At 35.6% G+C, this 20,791-nt stretch overlaps 1 protein-coding gene across 8 annotated transcripts in view; it reads left to right on the top strand.

The window, feature by feature from the left end:
* Positions 1 to 16,264, top strand: part of MEF2C (myocyte enhancer factor 2C) — a 193,639-nt gene extending 177,375 nt beyond the window's left edge. For 3 of the 8 annotated variants that reach the window (XM_036766001.1, XM_036765992.1, XM_036766026.1), the window contains 4 exons: positions 773 to 945; positions 3,353 to 3,482; positions 4,093 to 4,228; positions 11,502 to 16,264. In XM_036766001.1, coding sequence (XP_036621896.1) covers positions 773 to 945; positions 3,353 to 3,482; positions 4,093 to 4,228; positions 11,502 to 11,823 — 761 coding nt within the window. In that variant the 3' untranslated portion in view covers positions 11,824 to 16,264. Of the gene's footprint in view, positions 1 to 772; positions 946 to 2,428; positions 2,453 to 3,352; positions 3,483 to 4,092; positions 4,229 to 11,501 lie in introns of all 8 variants that reach the window. The other 5 variants (XM_036765979.1, XM_036765985.1, XM_036766015.1 and 2 more) reach the window with 3 other exon arrangements.
* Positions 16,265 to 20,791: the final 4,527 nt, after the last annotated feature.

Genomic DNA, 20,791 nt, shown 5'->3' with positions numbered 1-20,791 from the left:
CTGAGATTTCAGAACTCCCCTACTGCCTTGTGAGGTGGCTGCTCCCTTACTGTGATGAATCAGCATTTTATGGCAGCCTCAGCTCCTTGCAGCTACTGGGCAGAAGTGCTGCCCTCTGAAGTTCTATGGGAGCCCAGTCAAAAGAACCAACCCATCAGAGTTATTATTAGAACATACCGAAAAGGGCAAGAGGGACTGAAGAACAACTGTAGGGAGAATTTGCTCAAATAAAAGGGGAACTAAATGACAAAAAGATTTAAGAGTCTTCCTGAAGCTTCTCCTCCTCCTGCACATCCCAGAAATTACAGTATTGCTCTTATACCCTTGCTTCATTTAAGAAAGAAAAAAAAACAGTGAAGTAAAAGGGAGTGAGTCAGGAAGGAAAGTCAGACCCCTGTGTTGTGCCAGTCGATTAAAGCACAGCACAATTGTATGCTTTTCTTAGACCATAAGACTGTCTGACTTTCTTCCTGACTTTTCTAAATAGGAAAAAAAAAAGTTTTAAGGACACAAGTTCATCTTAACAATCTGCTTAGTAAAACCACTGCTAGTAAAATTCTGCTTTGAAACTATTCAAATATTATATGAATTCCTTTTTAAAAATTTTTAAATACAGTAAATTCAGTAATTCCATGCTTTTCTACTCTTGTATTTTACACCTTTAAGATTGTGTTAAATTGTTTTTTTCTTTTTAAGAGAGATACATTATGATATCTGGAAATATGTTTGAGCATGGGTTTCTTTAAAAAAAAAACAACTTTTTTTTAAACAGGGAATGGGTATGGTAACCCCCGAAACTCACCAGGTTTGCTGGTCTCACCTGGAAACTTGAATAAGAATATGCAAGCAAAGTCTCCACCACCGATGAATCTGGGAATGAACAACCGTAAACCAGATCTCCGAGTCCTTATTCCACCAGGCAGCAAGAATGCAATGCCATCAGTGGTAATACTAGACTACATTTTAATGCTTTTTCTGTTGCCTTCTTAATATTTTGCTTCCTATGGTGAATTCTTAAAATATATTTGATCGTTTTTAACAATTCCTCAAATTCAACCATAAAAACAAAACAATGGCCCTGCTAGGACACTTGGTGTCCAGCTACAGCTTCTGTTATCTAGTGTTCTTTTTTTCCCTTTTGAAATAGAAAAAAAAAACCTAGAGTATTCAGGAAAGGCCCATTGATAATGCTGGTGTCAGGGCACATGGACAATATCCTCATTGTGGTGTCTCTGGTTTCTATTTAGAAAGAATCATTCATTCTACATCATTATTTTATGTGATATATTCAGTCAGTGAGAGAATAAAATTTGCAGAATATTAAGGTGTTAATAGTCTTTTAACTATATTCATTTATAGCCATTTTCAAGGTGTTGAAAATACAAAGTATTTTCTATAATTCTTAAAAGATTTTTCCTATTAGATTCCTTTCTTAGATTCATTTCAGTAACGATGGTTAGTGTGTCTTATGCATCTCTGCTTAAACTCAATTTAAGCTTCCATGCTAGTAATATAATAGCCAAAAACAAACTGGCTTTAAATCCCATTCACTCTAAGAATAGGGGTCATGTTTTACAATGATAAAGGGGTAATAGTCATTTCTGAGAAGGAATAAAATAATACATAAAGAATCCCTGGGCCTAGGTACTTTTCTGGTTTTTTTTCTTGTACCTGACTGCCTTCAGTTTACTATAGTGGGACTGGATTTGACATTAAAAGGCCTCATATCAGTGTTCTGCAAATTAGCTTATCATTAGAGGGAGAACATTAGGAACACCTGTTTTTTTTAAAGGATTATGTAGACAAATTTAGTTCATGCTGTAAACACGTTTCTTTCTCCTGTTCGGTAATATAGCAAGGCAAAAATTGTACTATGAGCTGATTAATATATTATGACACAGTACAGATTAATTTTGAAAATCATCCCCCCAATCACATAAAATGGAGTGACCCCTTTTGAAAAGACTGGAATTAATAAATATGGTCTCCTACAGGGCTACACTCCAGCAGACTGAAGCAGTGACAAGCTGTCTCTATCAATGATTTATTCTAGGGCTCTTAAAGCTGATATACTTTCCTGGGGATTCTATCTATGAATGGCCAGAGCTCTGGCAAGCAGGTGCCACTCTCCAGCCTCAGCCACCAGTGAGGCTTCCTAGTGTCATCTTTTCTCTGGTGGTAAAATAACGAATGCTGAAACAATGACCTGTGCTAAAAACAGGGTGGATTGTCTTCACATTTGAGACAAACATCTCATTAGAGGAAACAAAGAATGCCTTTGTAAGGAGTTATTTTTATAGACTGGGTTCAAAAACTGTTTAAACTGTTGTGCCTATCAGAAGATGCTTTTCATTATGTTGAAAGGAATTTGCCCAATGATAAATATTTACTCGCACTAATTATTAATACTCCTTTCCTACGCTCTCAGTCTGAGGATGTCGATCTGCTTTTGGTAAGTGGTGGTAGCGCTCCCTTAAATTTAATCATGCAAAGAAACTGATTGTTATTTTTAGATGGAGTTGGTGCCTGTGGTGAAATTGAGAAACGTTAAAGATTACCACAAAGGGTCGATATTGCTAAATTTTTAAATATTTATAATTTCCAGTATGCATCAGAGGTGAAAAGAACATTGGGTCATTATATTTTCCAGCTTAACCTCTCTGTGTGTAGTGCCAAGTTTTAAACAGTGTGTCTGCTTTGTAGCATACGAAAAGGACTTAAAACTCTCTGGTTAGGTATTTTATATCCTTATTATGATGTACTTTTTTCTAGTAATTAGGTTTCTTGTAGGCATTAGGTTTAAGTGGACCTTAAACCTTCTTGCAGTAAAGGAGTTAAAGATAAATGTTAACTGCTTTGCTTCCTAGTTTGAGAGAAGTTTGTTTTAACCAGGGTTTGAAAGAATGAAGTGGTCAGAGCACCATCTTCTGGTCAAAGTTTGATATACAGCATTACTATGGTACAGCTTATAGAATTTCACATAAAAACCATTATTGTTGACTTTAATGAAAAAAATTTTTGCATTTGAATGAGGATTGAAACAATGGAAGTACAGTATACATATTTCATCAGTTTTCCACATGGTCTGTTTTTACCCACAATAAAGCTATCCTGCTTGTTACTAGTTCAGTTGCCTAGGAGATACTGATGTAATGGGTTACTATGGCAACAGCTGGTCTCTTGAAGGATTGTAAATGATAGGGTTGGCAGAGTTCATAGAGGCACATGTTAAATGATTAATTTCATGAAATTTGTACCAAGATATGTTTTTATGTGAAAACTAATACTGAAATCTAATATGTTTAATTTATTTGAAATCAATCAATAATGTCCTTTTTATTTACTTTAATAGAATCAAAGGATAAATAACTCCCAGTCTGCTCAGTCATTGGCCACCCCAGTGGTTTCCGTAGCAACTCCTACTTTACCAGGGCAAGGAATGGGAGGGTATCCATCAGCCATTTCAACAACATATGGTACTGGTGAGTATCTTCATAAAGTGTAAATAGTACATTTAATAACAAGAAAGCAAGACAAAAAAATTCTGTCTTCTTAGTTAGTCAAGAACATCTATGGTGATCCCTTGTGTATATGCATAATACTGAAATGTCACCTATATTTCTGTTAAGACCAGTTGAACTTAAAGGTCTTTTCTTTCTTAAGTGGTTGAAAGTCTTATTACCCCAACTTGATAGATGAGAAATGTCACTGAATCCAAGAGATCACTTCATTGTTTTACATAGAAAGAATACTCCTTATGAGCTGTGTCTCTTACAATGTTATTTAGGAAACCCTTCTAGTTGATGAAATCTAGTAGTCTGAATAATGTATATAATATAGTCCAGCACTGTAATGATGATGCATCCTAGAAATTTATACTTTTAATATTTAGATGGTTTTATCTAGAGTGTTACTCTTCCCCCAACATTTAGTATTTTCATTTTTAATTAAAAAATTACTCCCTTGTCTTTCTGAAATAAAATAATTGCAGTTATGAAAATGTTAGGAAGTAAAAATGTTGATTCTGGTCACTACTTAATCATTTCTTAAAAATTAATTATTTCTCCATGATTATCTTTTTTCCCAATCTAGAGTACTCACTGAGTAGTGCAGATTTATCATCTCTATCTGGGTTTAATACAGCCAGTGCTCTTCATCTTGGTTCAGTAACTGGCTGGCAACAGCAACACCTACATAACATGCCACCATCTGCCCTCAGTCAATTGGGGTAAGCAATATTATTTTTGTATCATAGTCTTTTAAGAGATAAAGCTGCTTTTAAAAAATGTATTAGGGTATTAGAGTCCACCAACCTAAAGTGTGTCATTATACAATAGCCTTCATCAAAACTGACAACAAGTAGCAGATCAACACCTTTTTACGGTATATAGTTTAATTGCAATCTTCTATATCCCTTAATAAGAAAGGTAAATTTTTATTGGTGGCTTAAGTCTTCCATTTATATTAGCAAAATACATTGGTATTTCTCTCAGGGCAGCATTAAATAAAATAGAAAACATTTTTTTATGTTTTTCTCCAAGCAAAATATAAAGTTCATTTGAGATAGAGAATAAATTTATGGTTTGTAGTTCTAAAAAGTTTCTAATAATTAAGACAAACTTGTTTAGGACAAGTGAAAATAAAATTTTACATGGTTAAAATCTGATCATAGAATTGTCATATTTCCATCTGTTCAAGTTACATGCCGGCTTCATATATTTGTAACTGCCTTGCAAAAATATAGCGTAATTACCTAAATCTGGATAGAATACTTAATTTTTGTTTTCTGAAGCCAGAAAATGTATATCCCTGCCCTCTTGTGGTGGTTTTAGGATATTTCTTTAGCACAGGAGTACCTGTGGTGTTATACTATAAAGAAAGAGATTAATGCCAAAAAAACAGGCTTATATTTCTAACTAAACAAAGAACCAGGAAATTCTTTAATCTAGACAATTATTTTAAGCATAACTACTATCTCCATACTTGTGGTTTTAATTTACAAAAAAATCCTTTTTAAGTAAGAGGAATATAGTGGTTTGCTTTTGACATTATAGATCCCTGAAATTTGATATTATTATAATGGGCTTTTTCATAAAGTTGTTTCATATAAGCTATGTGTAACATATTTATTTACAAGGTAACAGGTTACCTAAATCTGTTAATACCATAATGGTGCAAAATTCCAAAGAAATTAGACATGCGAATGTCAAATACCCAGTCAGCACTTAGTTTCAGTTGTTTCCAGGGATTTTCTATTTAAATATAACCAAACATTAACCAAAAAGGATACAAATCAAATCTTGAGTCAGTCTTGTTCACTTTTTGTATTCCCATATTGTCATTTCCTAATTCATATCTTTAGAAAGTTAAATGGCAAAGCAGATAAAGAACTTCCATACCTCAAAAGCTACATGATTTCATCCATATGAATACTCCCTCCAGCAATGCAAATTACAGCCTCTTTATGATTTTGTACATGATCTTTGTGAATTGTTGTAGTTAGGAAAAAAAACCAAAAAATCCATCCCCTGGTGGACATCTTCCTGGAGACAAACCTCTGTAAATGTAGTTGTACAGAAAACCTAGTTCATTTCAAACTTATAGAAACCCTTCTACCTTAACAGGGTTGGCCAGAGTTTGCATTTTGCTTGTATAAACTTCCACAATCCAAAATCAATTCTATGATCCAGGAAGATTAAGGTAGAGTTTCAATAGAGAAGAGATTTTAAAGAGAGAAATTATTTATTGATCAATCAATTATTTACATAAATATAGTAGTACCTGTGAAATACTATTAAGGGTAACACCAGAAACCAATTTCCTTAAATTTTCTGTAAAATAAAAAGAATACAACCCTAAGCCCTCCCTCAATATTTCCAGCCTGTTTTTCCCTTTAAAAGCTAAGGAATCCTTTTATGCTACTTCAATACATTTTCACGTTTCTTCTGAATCCAGCCAAGTTAGCTGGATCAGTGTGTATGTGTGTGTGTGTGTGTGTGTCTGTGTGTGTCTGTGTGTGTCTGTGTCTCTGTCTGTGTCTCTGTCTGTGTCTGTGTGTGTGTCTGTCTGTGAGTCTGTGTGTCTGTGTCTAGATAGATAAATTTCTAGAAAAAATAATCAAGTTAAATTTAGATAAAGGAACCCAACAGTTGATTGACACCACTAATTCTTCTAATAGACCACCAATTCCTTTTTCACTTTCCAGTTACTGTTTTAGAATTAGAGAGCACAAGTGAGAGAAGATATCACCTCAGCATATTTTCTCATGTATATTCTAATTTTTATCATCATTAAAGATCCAATATGATCTTACATTCACTGTTTAAATATCTTAAAATGCCAATAGTGTGACTTAACTCCAACTGTTCTAGTTACTTCTGATGATCTTTAAACATAGAGATATTTCAAATATATGATATCAGTATAATTCTACTCACTTGGTAGTTTTCCCACTTAATCTAGGAATACTAATTTCCCAAATGGGTGTTATTTAATCATATTTCCAATGTTTCCCAAGGAATAATAAAATATAAAGTAGCAACCAGACTGAAATCTTATTGTTTCCTTAAATGTGGCATTTCATTGCTATTGCATGACAGTGAGTCCATTCTGTCTAATATTATCAGGATAGGTTATTTCTAAAAAAAAATTTCATTCAAAATGATTATTGAAATATTTTCTTAGAAATTACCAGTAATACATCAAAAGCCCCATTATTAGTTTCAAACATGGCTTTATTTGGGGCATAAATGAAGATATTTTATAATTTCAGGTTACTTTAAAGTTTAAATTCATATTAATTTATATTTTTCATCAATTTGTAATTTTTAGAAAATGACTACACATTAGCAACCAGATTCTATGCTAGCCAATAAAGGGGCTTCAATAAGTGAGCAAAGGTTTCAGTGAACCAAAATAGATAAGGAATAGAGATTCAGGCTGGAGGGGAATTGAGCATTGAATACAGACAATTCAAAGAAGAAAAGTAGGATTTGATTTTGCACCAAGTTCTTTTCTATGCTTTTTCTCATCATGCATGTCTTGCCCAAGAAGCTATAATACAAATTTTCAATGACTTTTAAATAGTAAATAAATAAATATTTGTTGAATTGAAGTCCCTGGGTAATATAGTAAATATAGCCCTTTTTCATCTCCTATCCAAACATTACATATGGCTGGTGCAGACACACAGACACTTAGTCCCTCTTAACACAGTGCCTGGTATTTAGTGGGTACTTAACATTAGTTGAATGACTAAAGAACACACACACACACAGAGTTGTCATCATTTTTTCCAACTCTTTCTATAAATAATAAGGTATGTTTTTTTTAAATACATCTTCCTAGAAAGCAAAGTGATTTTAAAAAGGGAGTTACCTCAAATATACTAGCCTGATTTGACATAATTAAATTACATTTAAAAAAGTTATTTTAAATAGCCGAAATTCCCCCTGCTCCATAACATCTCTATCAAATGAATCATTTCAGCCACTCAGATTCATTTCACAAGAATCAGTTGAAAGATTCACAGCAAATCAGCTTAATGTTTTATTGGGACATTGGGTCAAATCCAGGATGACAGACAGGTCTGATGTTTCAAAGGGAAGTTGTTTAATATGGAGGAAGAAGGATGTTTTGGAATGTCAGCTAAGCCAAAATGGACATTGGCAGTCCAGTATAAATATCAAAGTGTCACTGAATCCCTCTATACTCTACCAAAAATAAAAAGAATAACATGTATTCTTTTAAGTGGAAATGTCTTTAGGCCTTCGTAATTATGCTTTGAAAAAATACCTGGCACCCGATTTTATCCATCCAACATAAAGAATGATTCACTTTGGGTGGTAATCTCCTACACAAGTTCCTGAAGTTAGTGGGAGTCTTACGTAGGGAGTAGAGTTGTGGCAGAAGAACCTGGCCCTGCAAGATCAGTGGGAGTAAATTGTGTGACTAAGAGTGAGCTTTTTAAAAATGGTCATTTTTCATAAAAGTTACTTTTCTTCTTTAAAACTCAACAGTGCCTATGGGCTTTCCATAGGAAATGCCCCTCTTATTTTAGGTGCTTTTTCCATTATCTAAAAAGGCATTCCTCCTAAGCATTTTAAGACATCGATTCTTGTGATGTGGGTGTACAATGCATACTGTAGAAGGCTATTTGTGGGTACAGGCAACTTTGAAAAGGTTAGGTAAAAATAGGTCAGATACTCTAATATATTTTACAGGCGGAGGCAGTAAGAATTTGAATAAAACTATCCAGTCATATTTGATCTCTGATCGAATACGGGGAAAGGTAGGTGTTTTCCCAGTTCTAAATTTGGCATCAGTAGTAAATGATAACTTTCAGTGTGGACTTTAATATGAGCAACTTGCAGATCAGGCTTTTTCTGTCTCCCATATGTTCTATTCAATAATAGCACATATTCCTCGTAATTATTTATGTCCAAAATCATTTTCTAAACAAACACCAAACCACAATTTTCTGCTGGTTCCCATATCTGAATCTACCATGAATTTGTTGAGCTAAGTTGTTGAGCTTTTTTAAATCAACCATTCTTTATTCTCCAGAATTATTTCTTTAAAAATAAGAAATAAGAAAACTGATGAATTAAATTACTGTGTTATAACAGTCACACAGTATGGTGTATTTTGTAGCAAAGTATCTAACATAATCATCTACTACTCACTAGACTAAAAGTTTCATGGTTGTGGATTTATTCCTCCAAGCTTTTAAAGAGGCTTCTCTAAAAAGTGTTTGAAATGTGTTTTCAGGGTAAGATAAAATATCACCGAAAGTCATATTAAAGTATTTGGATGAATATACTTAAAATATTAATAGCTCACAAATTGTTTTCTTCCAAACAGCCCTGTGGGGCATATGGCAAGAGTATTCTCACCCCATTCTACTGCTGAAGACAGTAACTCAGAAAGTCTACGTGTGACAGTCACATGACTAGTGAGAGGCAAAATCAGGATTTCTTTACAGGGAGGGGTAATTAGTCTTCCACTCTTCATCATAAAAAAATAGTAGTTGTATTGAAAGAATCTAATTGCTTATGAGAGTTGAAAAAAAATGATACAAATAATGCAAGCCTCTCTCCTCCCCCCACTTTAGCCAAAAAAAAAAAGATGTTTTTATGATTGAATAAAAAGTTCGTGGATTTTTTTTGAGGGAACGAAGGTTGGTTTGGGAACCTGATTTGTCCAGCTTAGCTGTTGTCTTCACTGATCCAATTCGCAGAATAATTTTTTATTTCCCTATTTCCTTTTGCCAGTGAAGATAGGATTTAAATTTCAGAGTTGAAAAAGACATTTATGGATATGCCACTTTATTTTCAGTTTCCTTGCAGGCAAATATTATTAAATATTTGTTTGATTCATACTAGAAGTATTTAATTAAGTTTTATTCATATAATCTAGTAAAAATCCTTCCCCCAAATTCAAAAGATGGTTTTCTTCTTGCTACAAGGCAACAAACATTTATTGTTTACTCTGTGCTAAATGCTACATAAAACAATCACCGAGTGAAGCTTAAGCCAAGAGCAAATATCCCACCCTTGAAATGGAAGATGTTGTTGTTCTTGTTTGTCTGTTGTTGCTCCTATTTTAATTTCTCCCTGACTTAGACAGTCTGTGATTCATATCTGGGAATACAGTAAGACTAAGATAGAATATAACATAATAAACATTTTTAAATTGCTCAAAGAATATAAGCGTACCTGAAATGTCATGTGAAGTCAGTTTGGTGTCTAGATAGATAATATCAAGGCTGATTTGCTTCTATAGAATCATAGAGGTTAGAGAAAGAACATGTTTATTAAAGAAACAAATCATTCTCCTTTCAGATTATTTCCTATATTACGTGATGCATTAATAGGAGAGGGAAAGTAAATTTTTGCCAGTAGGTGGTGCTTTTGTACAAAACATCACTCATAAACTCTCATTTCTGTCTCATTTCATATTCCTATACATTTTCAGCACCTATTGTATCTCCCACAAAGCTGATTCCCTCTGTCATATACTTTCTCTCCAAATTTGCATGCACATACTAACACATTCACAACAAAGTTTAAGATAGCACTTAAGACACTCTTTGTAAATTGGAAAATGAAATAGAAGTTTATACCGGCGACTTTGAGTCCCTTTGTTTGAGATGGGTGGGTCTTCATGTACAAGTCATTACTTTTACTCTTCCTTGATTTAAAGGGGAAAAAAAGATTTTTGAAATTTCCCAGCAAAGCAAGTTGTGCTGGTATACACAGCATATGTCAGCATTCTCTGCCATGGTACAGTCCTGGTGTGTAGACCAGCAGACCTGTTTTTGCCTTAGAATGTTCACAGCTACTGCTTGCAACCTTATATTTGGGAGATCTTGGCCAATGACAGTTTGTCTATCAATCTCCTTTGAAAAGTTGGTTTAATTCTTATTTTCTAAGGCCTTAGCATCACCATTTCTTGCATATTTTGAAGGAAGTGCAAGCTCTTGAGGAATACAAAGAGGAACAAATGTTCTAAGCACAACTAAATCACTACCAGGTCTTTCTTTGTAATATGTTTCTCCCATACAGTCTCACATACCTGACCATGTATGCCTTTAGAATAATAGGGAGATGTAAGTTCAGCCTTTTCTTTATTCTTATAGTTTCACATACTTGGCAATGCCTGACTAACATTAATGAAAGTAGTCTAGTTGAAGAAAATGAACTCTATTTTCATCCTGCTTAGTTAAATAGGAATAAAGAGTTTCCACTTATTTACATGTACTCTCAAGGGTAAAATCTTACATTCATTTATAACTACCTGTAAAATATCAATAGATATATTCACCTTTCAGCTCCTAGCCTCTTTTCTTCTCTCAGCTCCCTAAGCCTAAACAAAAGAGAAATATTTACTGTCTGAGAGCTTTGTGGGCCTTATTCATCTGAATCTTAAAATCTCTTCACTTTCCATAAAAAGGATATAACTTAATTATTCATATGCTTATTTAGTAAATACGTAAAGCCTCCATCATAAGTTTTTTGGTGCATACATATAAAAAATAACGTCAAAACACAGTCTTACTGATTAGGGAGGTCTGATTTGAGAACTAGATACTGTGCCCTCAAGTCTTACAAAATGCAAAGCAAAACTTCAAGGACGCAGAAAAATATCTCACCACCATCTCTTGGACCACAATTCTGGACACTGCCACCCAGAGCTCTTTGTCAGCTCTTAGGTGCAGTGTCAGAGCCTAGAAAGAAATGATGCCTAAGGCCTGAACCAGTTAAATATTGGAATTGCAATGGGTTTTTAAAAAAAGGCATCACCTTGCATTATATTGAGTTGGTGATGCTTTAATTTTCCACTCATTCTAAATATTTCCTTAGGTACTCTTCACCCTCTTGCCATACACGAGAATCGGTATGAGTCTTTAAGCTGATGTTTTATGTGGATGAGAGTGATTGTGCGTTCCTGGGGGCTCCAGGCCTCCTCAATCTGTAACTGGGTTTCCTTTCCTCCTACAGAGCTTGCACTAGCACTCACTTATCTCAGAGTACAAATCTCTCCCTGCCTTCTACTCAAAGCCTCAACATCAAGTCAGAACCTGTTTCTCCTCCTAGAGACCGTACCACCACCCCCTCGAGATACCCACAGCATACGCGCCACGAGGCGGGGAGATCTCCTGTTGACAGCTTGAGCAGCTGTAGCAGCTCGTATGACGGGAGCGACCGAGAGGATCATCGGAATGAATTCCACTCCCCCATTGGACTCACCAGACCTTCGCCGGACGAAAGGGAAAGTCCCTCAGTCAAGCGCATGCGGCTCTCTGAAGGATGGGCAACATGATCAAATTATTACCTACTAGTTTTTTTTTTTTTTCTTGCAGTGTGTGTGTGCTATACCTTAATGGGGAATGGGGGGTCGATATGCATTATATGTGCCGTGCGTGGACAAAAAAGTCAGGTACTCTGTTTTGTAAAAGTACTTTTAAATTGCCTCAGTGATACAGTATAAAGGTAAACAGAAATGCTGAGATAGGCTTAGCACTTGAGTTGTACAACAGAACACTTGTACAAAATAGATTTTAAGGCTAACTTCTTTTCACTGTTGTGCTCCTTTGCAAAATGTATGTTAAAATAGATAGTGTCATGTTGCAGGTTCAACGTTATTTACATGTAAATAGACAAAAGGAAACATTTGCCAGAAGTGGCAGATCTTTACTGAGAGAGAAAGCAGCTGTTATGCAACATATAGAAAATGTATAGATGTTTTGACAGACCCAGCAATGGGTGGCCACTGGTCAATGTTAGAAACAGATGAGGTCACCTAACATAGCAATGATGCTCACAAACATTCAGGCATATCATTGGAGTATGGCACTCAGTTAAAAGGATCAAAGACATTTAAAAGAGGACCATACTTATAAAAATGTGGAGTTTGAGGGCTAACGTATTTAATTTTTAAAAATTCTGGGTCTGCATCACTTATTAAATAAAAATATAAAAATATGTACATTACATTTTGCTTATTTTCATATAAAAAGTAAGACAGAGTTTGCAAAGCATTTGTGGCTTTTTGTAGTTTACTTAAGCCAAAATGTGTTTTTTTTTCTTGATAGCTTCGCTAATATTTTAAACAGTCCTGAAAAAAGCAAAAGGGACTTTTTGTATAGAAAGCACTACCCTAAGCCATGAAGAACTCCATGCTTTGCTAACCAAGATAACTGTTTTCTCTTTGTAGAAGTTTTGTTTTTGAAATGTGTATTTCTAATTATATAAAATATTAAGAATCTTTTAAAAAATCTGTGAAATTAACATGCTTGTGTATAGCTTTCTAATATATAATAATTATGGTAATAGCAGAAGTTTTTTGTTATCTTAATAGTGGGAGGGGGGTATATTTGTGCAGTTGCACATTTAAGTAACTATTTTCTTTCAGTTTTCTTTTACTCTGCATACATTTTACAAAATCAAAATCAGTTGTCAAAAGGATAACCTGTGGGGTTAGATTTACCACATCATAACAACCTAAATCATTTAAAAAAAACTACATTTGCAATCTATTGGGTGAACAGACATCCATTGTATATATTGATTAGTTCTTTCAGTTTTGAATTTTTGGGTTTTTTTGCATTTTACCAAATGCAGGGCCCCATTTCTGATCTTAGGTATACCCCTGTGCATCTTGGAATTCAATAACTATGTATCACAATTTGACCTTTATCCTAAATCACCTGGTTGGTATTCAGCCCACTATAATTTGATATATAGTATTTGGTTTTGTTTTTTTAAAAAAAAAACTGCCTGGAATGGGCTATGAGTGGTGGTATATTACATCCTGAAGATGTGTCAGAAAAAAAAATGTGATTGATGTGGAGGTAACCCAGTGAATAAGTTATATTTGCCCACATTTAGAGAAAATATGAAGAAACTTGATGCTACAGAAAAGAAAAAGAAACAGGTACCCAGTATTGTATTATTTTAACTTGTACTCAACAAACCTTGTTGGTATCATAAGGCTGTTGTTGAGCGAGCCCAGTGTATCAGGCAACCCCACAATGTCACTTCTGCATAAGGCATGTATGTCATATTTTTTCCTTCAATAAAGAGAGTTAATAGCCATTGCAAGAAAACCCACTTAAGATCCTCTATGTCCCTTTTCGTTCAAAGAAACAATGACTTCTTGAACATATGTCTCTGGGGATTATTTTCTGGGTCATTCCCCTTTAAGAAGTTAGTGCCATAAGAAATGCTTATGTTTCTTCTCCAAGAGTAGTTTCAGTTTTTGAAAGAATATAGGAACAATTTCCTTCTCATGGTATGTGGAGATCCAGTTTCATCTCCTAATCAGATGCATTGACACTAGCAGCAAAAAAAAAAAAAAAAAAAAGTGATGCAGTCAGCACAAACAAATCCAATTTAGTTAGGCCATACTAAGACCCATTCCCCATCAATTTGCATAGTTTTGTGTATTTCTCATCATAAGAGGCTGCCGCTGGGTGGCAGAAGCCAAGAGATTTTACTCACTGGACTCTATTTTCCTAACTTCATCTGAAATTCCCAATTAGTTCTCTGGTTTGTGCCTGACTAGGATGCCAGTCTGCCTTGTGCTCATATTTTGTATACTCTAAGCAGAATGCAATTCAGCTAATCCATACATCCTATTTGATAAGATGACCATCGAACATGGAAAGAAAGATATTTATGCAGAGGAAAAGCAGAACTGGATTCCTGACCTATTAAATGCAAACACACATAAACACACACGATATTCAAAGCCACTCTCCTAACCTTAAGCATGATCCCATTCTTAGAGTCTCGTGCTGAGATTTTTAACTTGACGTGTATAAAATATGCAAATATGTCACAAATGTGCTTTGTCATTTCAAAACACTTTGGGTTTATCAGAATTGTTAGTAGAAACTTGTCAGCGGGTGGGGAGGGGGTCAGTCTATGAAAATACGAAGAATAGCCATATTATTAGTTTACCTTGCAATTTGCCTCAGCAACACAGGAAAAAAGGAAAAGTGAGTTTCTAAGGGGGTGGTTGTTTAAAGTAAGCTAAAGAACCAGCAGAAGCCAGGGTGAAGATGAAGCCTTGGCTATTTATAGCAGTTCTAACAATGGTTTTATAAGAACATTTAAAAGAATCGCTTGAAAATGGATGCCAGTCACCTCTTGTTCCCACCACTGAATTCATCTGAAGTGGTGGCAAGATAGTGAAGGGATAATCTGAGAATTTTTAAAAGATGATTTAATGAGAAGAAGCACAACTTTGAATATGATGAGTCACTTTCTGTCAACAATAACTGTCTATCTTTTTTACCCTTGTACCTTTCTCTGTAATTTACCATTTACTGTATTTGCAAAGCTAATTTTGTTTTTTTTTTCACAGAGATTCCTTTGTATGTAAGGAGTTTGGGGCAGAGCCCTGAGGGAGTATTACTTTACAGAACCCAAGCTGCAGAAACCTTTTTTTAGGCAACACTCTTCATTGCAAGTTAAAATACCCCCAAAGTGGCATTTTGTTCACTCTCAAGGATTGTAATCGCTAATCCTTATTTTAAGAGATTTTCAGCAACATCATTAAACTGAATTATTGGTGACAATGATATGATATACAAAAGCTGCACAACCTGTATATTGTATGCATTGGTGCCTTTCATTTTGAGGCTGTTCATTTCATCATTTTTGAAAGTTCAGTTTTATAGCAAAAAGGCATATTTTTCCCAAAGGCAGAATCTAACTGTTTTGTAATGATGAATATGAAAATACCTGTCATCCTCAGATCATTTTCAGGTTAACTAAAGTGAGAATTTTTAAAATAACAATGCCAATTCTCTCTTAACAAGAATGTCAGCCCTCTTGTACCTGGACGTGTTTGTTTTATCTTTTCCTACCCAAGTCTTTAACTTAGGCATAGAGATTTTTTTGCCCCTTTCTTCTTATGTTTCCTTCAGAAAGTAAATGCTTTGTATTTCTTTTTTTTTAAGCCACTTGAAACCTCAATAAAGGCTGTTGCCTAAACATGGAATACTTCATCTGTTCCTGTTTGTGCCATCTGCTGTGATGTCGTCACTTATATGGCGTTAATTTCCTGCCACTACAGATCTTTTGAAGGACTGATGGGATATTGGTATATGTTAGAATGCTTCAGATTGTAGATGTAATAAGAGGCTTTTGTTAATATGTTTTAACCAAAGATGTGGAGCAATCCAAGCTTTTAGCCACATACCGTCTGCATCAAATTTGTCCATTTGGGTTATTTTTATAATCGGGTGTTACATTTTGCCTTCCCTGCGCATACCTCAAATTGATCCATACCTCACTCTGATTCAGAGAGGTCAACTAAATGACAGATTTTTTTTTCACTCTAAATGCTAGTACCTGTGTTCTCTTAGAGTAGAGCAGAAATGGGTCACTGTAGGCATAGTACTTGGATTGCTTCAGATGGTTTGCTGTATCCTTTTTTCTTCTTTTTTTTTCTTTTCCTGGGGACTTGTTTCCATTAAATGACAGTAATTCAAAAGTAGCTTGTAAATGAGGGCATACAAGCATTTGCAACAAATATTAAAATAGAGGCTCACAGCGGCATAAGCTGGACTTTGTCGCCACTAGATGACAAGATGTTATAACTAAGTTAAACCACATCTGTGTATCTCAAGGGACTTAATTCAGCTGTCTGTAGTGAACAAAAGTGGGAAATTTTCAAAAGTTTCTCCTGCTGGAAATAAGGTATAATTTGTATTTTGCAGACAATTCAGTAAAGTTACTGGCTTTCTTAGTGATGCAGTGTCTGTGGTGCATTTCTTTAATTAGTGTTTTACTGTTTAAATTTGTTCCATTTTGCCACATTTTTAAAAGTAACTTCTACCACAAGGACACCTCTTTCTTAGCTTTGACAAATTTCATATGCAGATAGCATACACAAAGATAGAGATGTATATAAATAAAAGTATCTATCAAGATTTGTAGACAAATATATGCCTGCATGGATTTTGAATTAGATCTCATGTTCAGGGAGACTGTTCTGCAAGTTTAGGAATTATAAGGTCCTGTCATTGGTTAAATACTTCTATCACTACAATTATATGACAGGTCTTTGATAACCTGATTTTGACTACTTAATTTTGGTCATATGGATCTCTTCATGAGGTTAGTGAGAGGACCATATCCAAGCTGATGGAAAATGGTGTTAGGTTTTTTTAATGTAAAATTCTAAAGGAAAATCTGTACCATAAATGTTTCTTTTTTTGCATGACATTTAATTTAAACAGCAATGTTGGAAACATAATTTTTAAATTATGTGAGCTATTTAATGGTTAAGGGAGTATATATTTTCATTTTTATGAAAATAGCACATTAATTGTCAAAATTACAATTATATTTTTCAAAAGAAATGCACCTATGGAAGTCAAAATATAAAACTATAGAGCAGGGGAAGGAAGGAAGGAAGGAAGGAGGGAGGGAGGAAGAAAGAAGGGAAGGAGGAAAGGAAGGAAGGAAGGAAAGGAAAAAGAGGGGAAAAGAAAGAAAAAATGAGGAAAAGAAAGGAAGGGAGGAGGGAGGGAAGAAGAGGAAGGAAAGGAGGTAGGAAAAAGGAAGGAAGGAAGAAACAAAGGAAGGGAAAAGGAAGGAAGGAGTGAGGGAGGGAGGAAAGGAGGAAGGGAGAAAGGGAGGGAAGAGGAAGGAAAGGAAGGAAGGAAGGAAAAGAAAGAAAGAAGGAGAGAAGGAAGGGAAAGAGGAAGGGAGGAGGGAAGGAAAGAGGGGAAAAGGAAGGAAAAAGGAAGAAAAAAAGAAGTGAAAGGAAGGGAGGAAAGAAGGAAGGAAAAAAGGGAAACAGAAGGAAGGAGAGAGAGGGAAGCAGAGGAAGGGAAGGAGATAGGAAAAAGAAGGAAAGAAGGGAGGGAAAGAAAAGGAGAGAAAAGAGGAAGGAAGGAAGGAAGGAAGGAAGGAAGGAAGGAAGGAAGGAAGGAAGGAGGAAGGAAGGAAGGAAGGAAGGAAGGAAGGAAGGAAGGAAGGAAGGAAGGAAGGAAGAAGGAAGGAAGGAAGGAAGGAAGGAAGGAAGGAAGGAAGGAAGGAAGGAAGGAAGGAATGGAAAGAAAGAGGGAGGGGGGAAAGAAGGAAGGGAGAAAGGAAGGTATTTGTTAAGTAACTACCATGCGTCAGGCACTTGGTAAGTGCTTTACAAATATTGTCACATGTGTTCCTCACTACAACCCTGGGATATAGGTGTTATTATCCCCATATATCCCAATTTTTACAAGTGAGGAAACAAGATAGACAGAGGTTTTCACTTGCTATGGGTCACACAGCAAGCAAGGCTGGATCAGAACTCAGGTCTTCCTGACTTCTGGCCCAGCACTCTATCCTCTGCACTACCTGGCTGCCTATAACAAAAATCATAAGCCACTGATAAACTGGCAGCATGAGCGAGTTGGATTACATGATATCTAAACTCCCTTCCCGCTCTAAGTCTTAAGAGCTAATAATCCTAAATATAAAATGATCCCTATTCTGCCTATTCTGGAAACTCACTGGGAGAAACATTGTAAATAATTTACCATAATCCCTACTATGTTTAAGGAACTGTGAGTGATATATATATATATATATATATACATATATATATATATATATATATATATATATATAAAATAATGTATTATATATATATTAAATATATAATGTGAGGCAGTATGTGATTAAGGTCATAAGAGTTACAAAGCATTATGGGAGTTCAGAGAAGAAAGAAACCATTTCCAACACTTGCGAGATATAACATTTAGAAAGGTGGCGTTTGAACTAGGCACAGTTTTCATGAGCAGAAACAGAAGGAAAGACAGAGGAGGAAGGAGACAAGCCACAGTGGCAGGAAAGCTTGGAGCATGTTTGGGGAATCGAATATAGAAAGACTGAGAAATAAAAGCCAGAGAATGAAGTTGGAATAATGCTTTGCACTTTATCCTAATAGGAATTGGGGAGTCTTTGAAGGTCTGGAGCAAAGGAGCAGGATAATCAGAGCTGTGCTTTAGGAAGATCGACCTGGCATTAGTGTGTAAGATGAATTGTATCAGCAAACTAGGCAAAAGAAAGTAAGGGCTAGGGGCCTTTGGGATGAAAAGGAAAGGCTAGATATAATTGTACATTGTACAATCGATGATACTTAACTGAGTGGTTATGAGAAGTGATGTCTCATTATATAATTAGAAAGAGGAATCAGAGAATATGGAGGTCTCTCTTGCCTAGGTGACTTAGACTTCTGGTGTCGTTAAGAAAAAAAGGGGATTTTCAGGGAGGAATAAGTTTCTTGGAGGAGATGGCTTCAGTTTGGAACAAGTTATTGTTTTGTTTGGAACACTGATGAGGCAGCTAGGTAGACTTATCCAACAAGTAGTTGAAAACATGCAACTAGAATTCAGGAGCAAGGTTCTCGATGCAGAATTGGATTGGAAATAAAATAATTGGACTGGAAATAATAAACATATGCCAGAGTTAGAAGACTGAGCATGGACAGCAGACACAGAAAAAGAGAAGGGGTGGAGGGAGAGAATGGAGCAGAAAAAAAAAAGAAGAAGAAAAGACATTGAATTCACATAGAGAAAAAGAGAGCCAAGTAGAAAAATAGAAGGATAGGATGATGTCATGGATGCCAGGAGAAGAAATTATTTTGAGAAGGAAGGGGTACTCAACACCATCAAATTACAGAAAAGTCAAGAAAAAGGTTGGAGAAAAGGTGCATTTAGGGTGATTTGGCTCTGTTGTTCATTTTTGAAAGTGCATTAGGGGCAGCTAGGTGGAACAGCAGATAGTACGCCAGCCCTGAAGTCAAGAGGACCTGAGTTCAAATCCGACCTCAGACACTTGCTAGCTGTGTAACCCTGGACAAGTCACTTAATCCCAATTGCCTCAAAAAAACAAAAAGATCATTGACATTTTAGTAAGGAGGGGGTGTTAAGGTTAAGAAGTCAATTCATGGTAAGGCGGTTGTGGCAGTCATAATTTCTGAAAGGAGAGAGACTATGACAAGGTGTTTAAGGAAACTGTTTCTAGAGGCAGGGGACCATACCTGCATTTGTAAACAGAGGGAAAGAAAGCAGCTTATAAGAGGGAGAATCCAGATGAAAGAGAAATGAGTTCAGACATCATACTATCTTAGCCAGGAAAAAAAACCCAAAAGATACAGATTGATGTAAGCCAGTCAGATTAGGCTTCAACCCAAAGGAGGAGAGTGGATGCAGAATTACTGATGAAATCTTTAATTCCAAAGGAATTCCAGCTTGCTTGCATTTATCCTTATATGGCCTATTTGTGGTTGGTATATCAAAGAGTTGCTTACCCTAAACTGGTTTGCGGCTCCAGATCCCTCAGAACAAAGCCCCACAGCACCTAATATCTTTGGGATATTCAGAACTGGTCAACTGCTTGGATAGTGCTGGTTAGCTTACTGCAGTTATACATGAAGATTCATTTCCCTAGCCCAGGCCAAAGCAGCGACCTGGAATAACAGTGGTAAACACTTGTGCCCTTCTTAGATGTCTATTTTCCTTGGAACCCTGGATTTGGTCAAGTTAAGAAACAGAAACCATTGGTTCCAGTGGCAAAAAAATCGTTAGACTACAATTATTTATTTTCTCTTTAATGGCCTAGCTGAAACAAGATAAAATACTTGGAAGGAGCCATAAATCTGGCTCTACTTCCCTTCCTTTAAATGAAAAAATGAAGTATTTGAACCTGAATTTTGAGACAGACAAAAATCTGTTCTCCCCATCTGTTTCTCTTCATTTCTATGTTAAAAGGTAGGCTTTCTTACCTTAAGATGGCCTTCCTTTTGTAAGTATTAGCTTTGCAAATAAGTTCTAAGCAAAATCCAGTGAAGAAAATTGAAACTGCATTTACTATAATAATAATAATAATAATAACTTTTATAGTGCTTCCTATATGCTTCTTATCTGGCTAATCATTCTAGTGAGTAATGACTGAGCAGGCCACCATGCCACAATATCTTTCCCAAAATAAGCAGAAGATAGTTAATTCTTCAAGGACTGTGGTTTCATTAGTGTGGATGCTCCCACCTCCAATGCAGGCTCATAAACTCACAGCTTCTCAACAGCTTGGTAAATGATACCTGAAAGTTGATATAATCAAAAACCCCATCACCCAACAGTAGACCTAGTGATGAGTCTTTCCAAACTTAGCTAGGCTTCTCCTTAGATGTGTGGTCTACCAATGAGCTCACATGCAGAAGCTTTTTCATCTTAGTAGAGCTGGCCTGCGCAGAACCTCAGTAGAACCTTTCCATCTTAGCAGAACCT

This window comes from Trichosurus vulpecula, chromosome 1, assembly GCF_011100635.1.
Source record: "Trichosurus vulpecula isolate mTriVul1 chromosome 1, mTriVul1.pri, whole genome shotgun sequence".
Lineage (NCBI taxonomy): Eukaryota > Metazoa > Chordata > Mammalia > Diprotodontia > Phalangeridae > Trichosurus > Trichosurus vulpecula.
The sequence above is the reverse complement of the archived record's forward strand: the minus strand, read 5'-3'. Positions and strand labels throughout refer to the sequence as shown.